The sequence below is a fragment of the Balaenoptera ricei genome, chromosome 8, assembly GCF_028023285.1.
Source record: "Balaenoptera ricei isolate mBalRic1 chromosome 8, mBalRic1.hap2, whole genome shotgun sequence".
Classification (NCBI taxonomy): domain Eukaryota; kingdom Metazoa; phylum Chordata; class Mammalia; order Artiodactyla; family Balaenopteridae; genus Balaenoptera; species Balaenoptera ricei.
Window position 1 is genome coordinate 98,265,644 of NC_082646.1, and position 12,848 is coordinate 98,278,491.

Below are 12,848 nucleotides of genomic sequence, written 5' to 3' on the forward strand. Positions count from 1 at the left end.
GATCCAACCAAAAGGGGGAAAGGATGAGAATGTCAGACAATCCATCAATGGCTGTGAGCATTCAGAGCCCTGATGCCCGGTGCAGCCAGTGTCTGACCTCCAGAGCCCGCCTTGTTCACGTGTCTTCACAGACATCAATAATCAATCAGGCACTGACTGAGGAGTGGGCCTTTTGGCTGGGGTTCAGGGGTGACTAGGAGTTTTCCAGTGTTCCAGGTAGAACACTCCCTGAGCTTCTGGTAATGCAGGTGTCAGGAGCCAGAAACAGAATTACACAGTGGGGACCCCTCCTCAGCTGTGCATTTGATTTGGAGGGAAGCTCACCTTTGCCATGTGAGAGCACCTCCAGATCCCACGGGAGCAAGGTTTCCCTGACCTTAGTCTCCAGGGTCTGGGAAGCTCCTAGACTTCTTGGCTTCTTTTACAACCCAAGGACTTCATCTCAGTCTCAGAAGAAGCCCTTTCCCTTCCTGTGGTGCCACCTCTGGGGGCTGCAAGGGCCCCTGCTATGCCCCCTCCGTGAGGCAGACAGTGCCCTTGACCTTGATCCCCCTTCCCACTGACCAGTCCCCATACACCTCAGGGGTGTGTGTGAGACCAGGCTAGGCAGAGCAGTGGGGGGAGAATGAGGGTGACCTGAGCCCCACACCCCTCACTTGATTCGGCCTTTGATGAGGCTCTCATGGCAGAGTGCCAGGTGCAGGGGACACAGCAGGGGACAGCAGACAAGACCCCTGCTCCTGCAGGGCTTACAATCTGGTTAGAGGAAGCAGACGATAAGCAAGCAGCCAACACATAGCAAGTCATAATTTCACACGAAATAATAATTTTACTATAAAGAAAATAAAACTAGATGATGGGCTAGAAGGGACTGGGGTGGGATGGGGGCAAGGCTCAAGTCAGGCCTCTTAGAGTCCCGGGGGGTGGGTGGGGGATGGGAGTTGGGCTGCGGCCTGACCCTGACTGTCTGATGAGACTCTTTCCAGCCTCAGCTTTGCCTCATGAACTCAGCACCCTCATCCCCTGCACCTGCTCATGTCATGTCCAAGGACTCATCAGGCCCCAAAGCCACATTCCTCTACCCCTTATGGTCCTGCCTCCCTGCACTGGGGGAAAGAGACCTAAATAAAGAAACAAAGGTCCTGGAATCAGGCTGCTATGAGCTGGGGGCAGGGGCAGTGCCCCAGGAGTTAGGTCTCAGCCGTGAGGAGAAGCTGCAGGGCTTGGGGGGATGTTTCAGGCTGTGACGTCAGGCAGACCTGGGCTGTTAGCAGCTGTGTCACCTTGGCCAAGACACACTCTCCGGACCTCAGATTCCCGACACAGTGGCAGAGACTGCTGGCTGCCCCCATGCTCGGTTCATGCTTCCTCCTTGGAAAGAGGAGGTTTAGAGACCCCGTGACCACCAGGTAAAGCCCCCCTTTCCAGCCTCCCTTGCAGCTAAGCCATATGACCCAGTTCTAGCTGAAGGGAGGTGAGCAGAGGTGATTTGTGCAATGGAGTCGTGTCCTTAAGAGGAAGCACTGTGCCTGCCCCTCCTCCCCCCCCAACCCCTGGCTGGTGGTGACAGCCATCTCGGTGACAGCCATGGTGACAGCCGTCTCAAACCTTGCAGAGGAGGGTGGCCCCCTAGAAAGTCAGAGCATCAGGGCGCCTGGGCCACTGACAACTCCATGGAGCAGAGCAGCCAGCACAGCTTGGGGGTTGATAAAGACAAACAAACTTCTACCATTAGGACTGCCTGCTGCCCACAGCCAAGCTTCTATCCTAAGGCCCCTTGTGAATTGTTCAGGGAGGCTTCCCATGGGCCCTGTTCTTTTAGGGCTTCATCCTGACAGGCTTCCCATTTCTGGATTCATCCGCCATTATGATGCCTCCTTCCATCTCCTGGGTGTGGCTTTGAAATTGAAGTTCATCAGAGAGGTCCCTGTGCGGCTACATTAGTTCTTTACGATGACTCTTCCCCTGTTTCTCATGAGGATTACCAGAGATTGACTTCTGGGATTCCTTTTCTGAGACACTAGCATCCCTCCTGAGCATTCTTCCCTTTTAAAAGCCTCTGCTGAGGGACTATTTCTATTTGATTTTTCTCCAAAGCCCACTTCCCTGAAGCCCAGGATGCATTTCTGAATTTGCCTCACATCCTCATCACAGTTTTGAGTCAGTGAACAACATGTTTGATTCCAAGTAACTGAAAATCTAAACTAAAAGGGTTGAAGCAAATGGCAAGAATTCTGGAAGACAGTGGCTTCTCATATTTATCAGTGGCTCCATCATGTCAATCAAGGCCTAGTCTCTGTGATCCTTGTGGCCTTTCTTTGTGCTTAGTACTTCATGGTGGCAAAATGGCTGCCATGGCTCCAGACATCCCACCCATGTTGAAGACAGGAAGAAGGTGGCACCAGCTTCTTTCCCAGAAACCCCCATCAGACTTCTGCTTCGGTCTCACTGGCCAGGACTCAGTCATATGGCTGTCAGGAGCTAAGGCAGAGTGCACTCATCTATGGGTGTAGAGTTAGTCCACCAGCCCTGTTTATCACTGAGTGCCAATGAAGAGAAATAAGGAAATCCCCAAAGGTGATCCATGATGAATATCCGGACTCCTCCATTGGTATGAGTTGAATCCACCATGGCAGCTTCTCCTGCTCATTCCTCAGCCTTCCCTGGGTCAAGATAGTCACCCAGGCAAGTCAAGAATGTATTCCCCTGCTGGAAAAAAAATATCAGGGAGTGTACCAGGAGATGGTGATCTTGCTAGACCTTGACTCCAGGCCAGTATGGTGACCACCAAGAGGAAAGCATCCATTTTTCCCACTTGTCAGGGTGGTCTTAAGTGTTCTCTCCCCACAGCATCGCTGTTTCTCTGCTTTATCCTCAGTGCTCCCCACCCGCTTCCTGGTGGGTTGTGACTATGGGTGCTGCTGTGTCTCTCCTAGACATAAAGTACTACACTCTCATCCTCCTGACGAGGGAAAAACACTCCAGCCAGAGAGTGAGAGCAGCCTGTTCAAAGGCCCTGGGGTAGGAGGGAGCATGGTGTGTTCCAGGGACCAAGAGAAGGCCAGTATGGCTGGAGCACAGTGAATAAGGCAAGACTAGCTCAAAGTGAGGGTTTCAGCAGGACCAGACCATGCAGTGCTGACGGGCCCATGGCAAAGATGCTAGAAAAGCAAAGAAGCCCATGTCGAGTTCTACGTGGGGTTGTGGCCATGTTGGCCCTCTGGCTGCTCAGTGGCCAGGGGTTAGAGATGGACCTGAGTGAACAGGATGGATTTTTATACTGGTCCCAGTGAGAAACAGTGATGGGTTAGACCAGGATGGTGGCAGTGCAGACGCTGAGAGGTGTATGGATCTGAGAAATGAATCAGGAGGTAAAATGGTGGTAGGCCGACTTTGGGGAAGGCAGGATGAGGCGGTGATGAGGGTGAGTCCATAGGTCCTGGTTTGGGGGAAGATCTCAGATCTGGTCTGAGGCAAGCTGAGTGCGAGGTGCCTTTGGGACCTCCAAGCAGTGGTAGCCAGTGGACAGTTGGACTTAGAGGGCTTGGGGGAAGGTCCATGCTGGACGTATAAATGTGGGTGGCCTTTGTGCTGGCACCTCCGGCCTAGCTGCCTTCTGTCAGATTAGGTTGGGGGGGGGGGGCGACTGGTCGGGAGCCAGGGGTGGGGGGATGTTCTCTCTCTGCAGAGACGGAGGATGGGTGCTGGCGACAGCGGCACAGCTAGGGGACTCGCAGTCTGTGGTGGCAGCCTGGGGAGAGATGGTCCCCTGCAGCGTCTCGCTGGGCAGGGTCAGGATAAGGGGTGGGCATCCATCCTGAGGGTGAGGAAGAGGTGATACCCCGGACTGTAGGCAGCTCCGGGCCCTGAGCCAGGGACCCCGCCTGGGTGAGCGAGAACCGAGGCTTCCTGGTGCAGCTCCTGGGAGCTTGGACTTCCCTCAGTGTAAATACGCTTCCCTGCCTCCTTGGGTGTGACCTTGAGCAAGTAGTCAGCTGCTCCCTCCCTCCTTTCCTCTTCCCCGAGGGGCTGGAATGGGGACTAAGTCCTAACAAGCACATGAGGCCACAGCAGAGTTCTGGCCAGGGCGGACACTCGCTAAGTGTTGGCGGCATCTTCCGTTCACCCCCTGCCCTCCCTGCTCCCTCCGAGGGCGTCTCAGTACCAGGGCCTCCATCAGCCAACTGGTCTGCTCGATTCAGCCCGGGGACCCAAAGGGTCTTTGGTGCCACAGCTCAACAGAGGGCAGATGAGCAGTTAAGGCCCCAAGTACCTCATCCACAGCAGATGAGGGGCGCAGGGACGTCTTCCCTCTGGGGACAACTCCCACCCACCGGCCCGGGTGAGGCACATAAAATCAACTTCAAGTTCAGGAAGGGATTTACTGCTCCTCCTGCCCCTTGTAGTATAGGTGTGTGTGTGTGTGTGTGTGTGTGTGTGTGTGTGTGTATGTCTCGTGCACGGATCCCCAGGGCGTGTGTGTGTGTGTGTGTGTATGTGTGTCTCGTGCACGGATCCCCAGGGCACGTGTGTGTGTGTGTGTGTATGTGTGTCTCGTGCACGGATCCCCAGGGTGTGTGTGTGTGTGTGTGTGTGTGTGTGTGTGGTGCATGGATCCCCAGGGCCTGTGTGTGTGTGTATGTGTGTGTATGTGTGTGTGTGTATGTGTGTCTCATGCACGGATCCCCAGGGCCTGTGTGTGTGTGTGTATGTGTGTCTCGTGCACGGATCCCCAGGGCGTGTGTGTGTGTGTGTGTGTGTATGTGTGTCTCGTGCACGGATCCCCAGGGTGTGTGTATGTGTGTGTGTGTGTGTGTCTCGTGCACGGATCCCCAGGGCCATAGAGTGTAAACCCACACACCCAACTCTGCACTCAGATACTTCCTGCCACCCAGGGGCAGAGAGAGAGAGAGCATGGTCCTAACGGGACCGAGGGCTGGCTCCCTGCCAACACTGTTCAACGTGCTTTGTCTGGAGCATCTCATTTTATCCTCACACAATCCTATGAAGTAGTTAGCCTACATAGCCCCAGTTTCTGGATGGGGCAAGTGAGGCCTAGAAAAAGTAAGTACAGGACCACCTCAGAGATACTGCGGGTTCCATTCCAGACCACCATGATAAAGAGAGGGACACGAATGTTTTGGTTTCCCACTGCCTATAAAAGTTATGTTTACACTACACTTTATTAAGTGTGCAATAGCCTTATGTCTAAAAAGACAGCGTGCATACCGTAATTAAAAATGCTTTATTGCTAAAAAAAATGCTAACCATCTCCTGAGCCATCAGCGAGAGGTAATAGTAACGTCAAAGATCACTGATCACAGATTCCTGTAACACATCTAATAATAATGAAAAAGTTTGAAATACTGCAAGAATTACCAAAATGTGACACAGAGACATGAAGTGAGCAAACGCTGTTGGAAAAATGGCACCAACAGACGTGCTTAACGCAGGGTTGCCACAAGCCTTCAATTTCTAGAAAAACACGATATCCATGAAATGCAATAAAACGAGGTATGCCTATCAGTTCGCCCAGTAAGCAAGTGGCTGGTGTAACCACCACTTCTCCCCGGGTTATTGGTGTTTCTTGTCTGGAAGGCCCCCAAACTGCACGACAAAGCCAGTGTCGGGGTAGAGGGGTGGTGTGGAGCAGTGGGTGCTGTCTTTGGCCCCGGGAGGCAGGTGGCAGCCAGAGGGGATGACGGGGGGCCAGAAGCCTCCCTCCCAGGCTCCTCCCTGTCTCCCTTCCCTTCCCTCCAGAGTGGGCCAGCTTTCTGCTGCCATTGCTCTACATGTTGGGGTTCTGATGCTTTAAAAAGAGCTAACCAGACCAAGGGGGTTGGCAGTTTGAGTTCTGCCCTGACACGGGTCTGCAGGCGGATCCAGGATGGCCCTGGTCTGGCCAGGCGGATGGGGCTTCCCTGCCAGCTCTGAAGTTGCCTCCAGCCACTCTGGGTTCCTGACCAGCTGGCCTGTGGGAGGGCGCCCTTAGGGCTCCGATCACACAGCCCTTAGCTGGGCTCCCAGTGGCACTGCTGAGACAAGGCCCGAGCTCAGCTAAGACCTTCTTCCCTTGTTGTCCTTGCTGGGACTGTGGTGTCTCAAAGCCCGGCCATGGCAAAGGCATTAGAAATCACCTGGGGCATCTGCTCACGACGTAGGTTCCTGGGCTCCACACCAGATCCCCTGATCCAGAGTCATGGGGGTGAGGCCTTGGCATCTGCATTAACAACCTCCCAGATGATTCTGACACACTATCAGCCCCAAGAGCACTGTGGATCCAGGTCATCGTGCTGGAGGGGTCTGTTTACCTGGGTACATTCTATTTGCTGCTGGGTGCTCAAAGCGGGGCCTGTGGGAGCCTTCCCTGCCCAGCCTCCAGCAGGAGGGTCTCATGCCATCCGCCTGGCCACTCTGCCCAGATCACGTCCTGCTGTCCACCTGCCCGGGCTCAGCCTCATGGCACGTCATTTCTACTTCCGACCAATGAGGCGGGGCTTCTGGGTGATTGACAATGGGCGTGAACACCCAAGAATCACCTAAGAATCACCCAAGAGTCTTAACAGAGCTCAGAAACAGCCAGAGTCACCCAACAGGGACCAGGCATGATCCTCACACCCACCTGGGGGCTCTTCCCTTTGCAGTTCCTCTGGCTGGGCCCAAAGAATATGCAGGTTCTCATAATAGAAAGAAAATTTTCCCCTTTTAAAAATACATTTCATTCAAGGCAACTACCATGCATCAGTCTCTGGTCAGCATGGTGCTGGGGGAAGGAGCATGGACATGAAGATGACCAAGACGTGCGGCACCCAGGGTCGGATGGGGCTAAGGTCACGTGCTGGCAGCTTCTGGTTTTGCTCGCATGCTATCCCTCTCTTTCTCTTTCTCTCTTACTGGGTCCATCTCTATCTGTCTGTATATCCTGAGGACTGCTTGAGAAAGCAGTAATAGCACAGGAATTCAATCCATTTAGAAGGGGCCCTGTGAGAGCTGGGCTGGTCCTGGAAGGCTGCCTGGAGGAGGTGAGGTATGTGCTGGGTCTTGAAGAATGGGCTGTGTTTCCTTAGGGCAGAGGCTGCAAACCAAAATCCAGCTGCCAGGCTGGTAATGGGAAGGAGTAGAGAGGGTGGGTGTGGGAAAACAGGGGATGTTGGTTCCCCAGGGAACACCTGTCCCCAGGTACTGCCACGTAGAAATGATGGCTTACCTCGCTGGATCTTCTGATTTTATGAGAGAAGCAAGGAGCCCAGATATTTATTGGAAATTTCCCAATATTCCAATCAAAAAAGAAGAAAGGGTCTGTGGCTGATTAGGTAGCAATCAGGCTGGCAGTTTTCAGCCCCGCCTGAGGGGCTGGAGGGCCAGGAGGGTCTTTGGTGTATTGCTGCTGAGTGGCTGAGCTTATGGGCCTCCTGCCTCCCCCGCTCCTCCCCACCAAACTGTCCCAGCAGCGGTGTGACAGGGTAGGCCTGCTGCTGCCTGAGCTTTGGGGCCACATGCCAGTTCCCAGGCTTCACACCCCAGTCCTGAGGCTGGCCCTTGACCTCTGTCCCTCCTTCCTGGCTATGGCTTTACCTCTGGTCCTTCCCTCCCAGGGCTGTTACACGGTGATCCTCAACGCCTTCGAAACTTACGTCTACCTGGCCGGAGCCCTCGCCATAGGGGTGCTGGCCATCGAGGTAAGTAAAGGCCCCCGCTTCTGTGGCTCCTCAGAAGCAAGGCAGACACCTACACAGGGTCTCAGGCAGATCCCCCATGGCCTGCACCCCCAGCCTGCCTCCGTCTCCAGGCCCTTAACCCAGGACCCAGTGGGTCCCCACTGCAGGGACGATGCGCAGGTAAGCCCAGCCGTGTCTGTCTGCTGCCTGCGAGTCATCCTGGGACTCTGGACACATCTGAGCAAGTCTGCGGGCAGTGGGGATGGACAGGCCCTGAGAGTCACTGCCCTCACCCCTACCCACGGTCCAGAGTGAACTCTTGACTGGAGGATCAACGCAGCTGATTTGAGGGAGGGGCTACAGCCTGGGCTTCTAGATCAGGCCCATTCTCTGTGGGGTGTTCAGGGCCTGCGGGGCCTTGTGAACCTCACAAGCGCGCGTTGAGCCCCAGAGGTGAAGACAGAAGGGACCTGAGCCCCCTCAAACGGAAGGTAGCCGCGGACTCTTGAAGCCACCACTAGGTGGCGCTTTGGCCAAAGGGCGGAGCTGCCCCTTCCCTTCCTTCTACCACCCTCTCCCGGATCTCAAACCCGCTGCCCTGGGAGGCTGGACAGAGGGCTTTGCCCAGGCCCGCCCATCTCAAGAAAGGGGCCGTCAGTCTTCGGCCAGCCAGGAAATGAAATCAGGCCGCCCTATCCTCAGCGTTCCCCCTCCCACCTGGCACCATAAACATGGCCTTGCTTAGCTTCTTACTGTGTCCTACAGCCCTGCTTAGGGCAGTTTTGTGGAGACTATTGAGGATGGGGAGAGGGAGGGGTCATTCATTCATTCATTCGTCAAGCAAAGAGTGAGCCCCTACTGTATGCCAACGCTGTTCTAGGTGAACAAGTCCTCTCCTAGGAGGAAACAATGAACAAGAAACACAAATCAGTACCAGGCCCCCTGGGAAAACGCAGGCGTGGGTCCCCTGCAGGAAGAACATGGGCTTCTAGAGTTCAACTTCCAGCTCTGCCTCTCCCCACGCACAGGATGCCCGAGCCACAGTTTCCTTATCTGCAACATGGTGCTAAAAGCCTGCTCCTAGGGCACGGTGGGGCTTACAGGTGCTGGGGACTACGTGCCTGGCGTGTAATGGGGGCTCGCTAAGCAATGCCTGTGTTCCTGACCTGCTGCCCTCACACCCAGCCCATAAGCCCAGCTGTGGCCTCTGTGCCAGGCAGAACCCTGCTCTGATTCGGGGACCTTCACCGTATGCCTTGCCTCCTCCACCCCACTGTCCCTCCTGGAGGTTCGGCCATGAGCCTGTGGTCTGGGGACTGCGCCTTGCGCTACTTGCAAGAGCGCTGGCACGGGGGCATCAGCCAGTCCAAAGAAATGGGCATCTCTGAGTCAGGGTCTCTGCACACCCCACTACCCCAGGGCCCTTAGACAGGTGTTCAGTGACTGTGCTCCTAGTTTGGAGAAGGGCTGCATCTTCCTTGCCTATTAGTAACAATCCTGGTAACTTCTAATTAAGCATCTACTATATAACAGGCCTCATTACATCGTTAATTGCCTTAGACTTCAATCTCACCTCCTTCCTGTGAGCTGGAAGGAGGCGAGTGCAGGGGCTATGAGCATGGTCTCTGGAGTCAGAATACCTAGACTCCAATCCTGGATCCTCCATTTGTAGCTGTGTGATCTTAGGTGGGTTACCTGACCTCCCTGCGCCTCACTTCCTGGTCTGTGAAAATGTTTCTGAGACAGCACTTAGAACCGTGCCCGGCACGTGGTAGGCTCTTGATACATACTCAGGCCCAGAGAAGGGAACTGAGTATTGGCCCAAGTTTGCTGCTGGCAAATAAGGGAGCCGGATTTGAACCCATGTCCAAAGCCCACTTCTTTTCATGACTACACGGCATGAAGGGGACCAGTGACTGGCAAGAGGGGCTTGCCCCCAGGGCAGTGTCAGGAGTGCCAGCAGCAGGAGTGTGCTAAGAGTGATGGGTGAGCCCCCTTCCTGTCCCAGAGCAGACAGCCCCTTCGCGTTGGGGAGGGACAGCCCCCCTGGAGGGCTGTGAGCCCAGCCTGACAAGCAAACTCCTACTTTCTTTGCAGCTTTTTGCCATGATCTTTGCCATGTGCCTCTTCCGGGGCATCCAGTAGAGGGTGTGGCCTGAAGATTGAAGACTCACCCCACCCACCACTGCCCAGCACCCAATGCCCTCCCCTCCCCCTCACCCCTGCCCTCTTGGCCCTGGGGGAGGAGGTGAGGCCATGATGAGTGGCCAGGAAATGGGGCAGAGGAAAATAGCTATTTTTTTAACAAAACAAAATGAAGGCAAAAATATGGACTGATGTAGCCCGTCTGGACTCCGGAATGGGCGCCATGGGGTTCTCCGCAGGGGCCCGGGCACCTGAACCCAGGATGCAGACTGCACTAGAGACCAAAGCAACACCAGGGCCAGGCCCCCTCCTTGGTGCAGCCAGATCTGGCAGCCCGGGACCTGGGCCCTCAACTCACAGCTTCAGGATCTGGTGCCAAGGAAGTAATAAGGATTTAGGCAAGAAGGAGACAAAAGAAAATTGTGGAGAAAGGTTGGCAAAGCCCAGGGGCCCTGAGGAGACCTGGTCACCATGTCCTTGAGGACTCGGAACCTACTTGGAGTCCCTGGTCCTCCGAGGATGGAGTTGTCCCTGCCTCAGGCCGGGGCCAAGAGTGGGCTGCAGATGCTGGATCCAAGGATGGCCCAGCCGGTAGGGTCCGTGCTTCCCCATCTGTTGGAGCAAATAATCTGGAAAGCCCAGAGAGGAGCAGTTTCTCATCCACAGTCACACAGCACATGCGTGACAGTTCTGGACAAGAACGCCGCCATCCCCAGGCTGCCTGTCACTCCTTCCAAGGCTCTGTTGGTCCCAGCAGACCTACTGCTCACACCCCTCCCTGGCCTCTGCATCCTGGTTTCCCCAGAAGAGAGCGGGCAAGCTGGCCAGGAATTGCCTCTTCCCGGCTCCACAGCTAAGAAAATCCTGGACTCTGCCCTCCCTGCTCTCCCTGCCACCTCCCCACACTTTCTCTAAGTCCCAGGAACACACACATGCACACACACCACAGCCCCTTTTCTACACTGCCCACCTTTCCTCCACCAACTCCACCAACTCCCTGGCCCCCAGGGCTGGAAGGAACCCCCAAGATCATCTGCTTCTCCTCTCCTCACTCAGAACTGCCACTCGGATGTCTTCCAAAAGATCCCTGCCAAGACTTCTCCACCTTCTTGCACACCTCCAAGGACGGGGAGCTTACTACCTCCCAAGACAGGCTTCTCTTTGGACTGCTCTGACTTTAGCATCAGCTCAATACACGGAAGAGGTTTCTGTTTTTCTGTGGTTCTGTCCATGGCATCCCACTTGCTCTCTCTCCTTCCCAAAGCGTTAAGGCCACACATTGTCCCCCCGAGCCCCGTTATTTCCAGGCTAAAGAGGTGCCCCAGGGCACCTCATCATTTCTGCTGTGACACGGTTTTCCTGTCCCTTCGCTGTCCATAGCACATTTCTGAGTGTTTCCTCCAGGATCTGGCAGGGAGAGGTTTCCCCACAGACTCACACCCACACAGCACCCACAAATCAGCCCCTCATATGCAGGTCTCAAATTCTAGACCAGTGTTAGCAACTGTATTGCAAGGTGCCTCGACCCTGATCAATCAGGAGCGGCTGCCAGAGGCTGTGCGGAGAATCTGAGGCTTGGTCTGGACTCAATGGGGGAGGACAGTGTAATCTTGATTAGTGACGTCTGCCAAGTAACTCCAGCTTGTTGAGGGATGGGTGTGGAAGGGACAGTATGGTGCCCGCTCTCCTCTTTTCATTGTCCCTCTTCAGGGTCTGGGAAGAGCCCATTCTATCTCAAAGGCCCTGTGCCAGCTTCCAGCCTCCCCTCCAGCTTTCCAGCCACTGGGAGACAGAGCAGTGGCCTAGAGCCCAGTGTTCCCCTGCTCTGCCACCTACCCCCTTCTGAGATGCAGCCAGAGCTCTGTGCCTGCTGTAAAGATTTGGTTTCACCCTCCCCCCATTTCTCCCCTTCCCCCTTGCGCTCACCCTGCTGTCCTCACCAGTCCTGGCCCATTCTGGGCTGGGTCTTTCCATATTGTCCCTGTATCAGTCTGCCCTGGCAACTCCATAAATGATGTTATGAACTCCCTAGCGACTGGGCAACCCCAGGACCCAGGGGGCCGTGCAGCTTGTACCCCAGCGCAGGTCTCTAGACCACCCACAAATTGGCTCCAACTTCCTGGCAGAGGCAAAGGGCTGGCATGAGGTTGACAAAAAAAAAAAAAAAATCAGGCTGGCTAGGCAGGGCTTAGGGTCAAATTGGGCAGCTGTGTAACTTCGGTCCAGGGGCGCCCCAGGCGTCAGGGCCCCATCTGGTCCCCACTGCCCAGGAGAATCTGGGGCCTTCAAGGTAAGACGAGCCGGGCATCGGGCACTATCCCCTCCGGGCCCCCGAGAAGAAAGGCTGGTCCTGGAGGAACACCTGGGTGAGGTGGGTTTGAGGGCAGATGTAAGACTCTCATCCCCAAGGGCTCTCCAGAAAGGGGCCAAGGAGCCCTGGTCTGCCCCCACTGACCACATTCTGGGGCTGGAAAGGGGAAGCAGGTGTCTCTGCTCTGCAACATTAACGCAGGCTGGTAGCTATTTGCAAGGCTCCCAGCGGCCATCCTGAGGGGGCATGAGAAGGCAAAGGCCAGCGGCAACAGCCCATAATAGGTGCAGATGGCAATTTGGGGCTGCTGGGGGAGGCGGGAGGGTAGGAAGTCTCTTTGCTGAGACTTCCTGACCCCGCTAACAGGCCAGGTGCCAGGGGAGACCTTGCACTTGGTCACATAACCCGCCCAACACCGAAGGCCACCTTCCCTGCTTAGTGGCTGGGCACTGGGGCCCCTCCCCAGCCTCCCTTGTCCCCGCTCTCCTCTCCATGCCTAAGGGGCCCGACAGGATCCCCCAAACCGGCCGAGGCCCAGCACTCCCATCTGCCTAGAAGCCCCCTCTTCCCCTCCCCGGTGGGTCCTATGTCGAAAGTCTATTTTGAAAACTCTTAAGTGTTCCTTGCGGTAGGTAGCAGAGCTAATTTATCAAGTTTATTTCCTGTGAGCCTCCCTTTTTTATATTCTATATCAAGAGGAGTTTTTGTAATATAAAGCAGGACGCCCACACTGA

The 12,848-nt window shown here is 55.4% G+C and overlaps 1 protein-coding gene across 4 annotated transcripts in view; it reads left to right on the forward strand.

Annotated features, from left to right (window-relative positions):
* TSPAN18 (tetraspanin 18) overlaps positions 1–10,808 on the forward strand; it is a 182,163-nt gene extending 171,355 nt beyond the window's left edge. For all 4 annotated transcript variants that reach the window (XM_059931432.1, XM_059931433.1, XM_059931435.1 and 1 more), the window contains 2 exons: positions 7,596–7,679; positions 9,756–10,808. In XM_059931432.1, the coding sequence (XP_059787415.1) occupies positions 7,596–7,679; positions 9,756–9,803 (132 nt within the window). In that variant the 3' untranslated portion in view covers positions 9,804–10,808. The remainder of the gene's footprint in view (positions 1–7,595; positions 7,680–9,755) is intronic.
* The last annotated feature ends 2,040 nt before the right edge of the window (positions 10,809–12,848 follow it).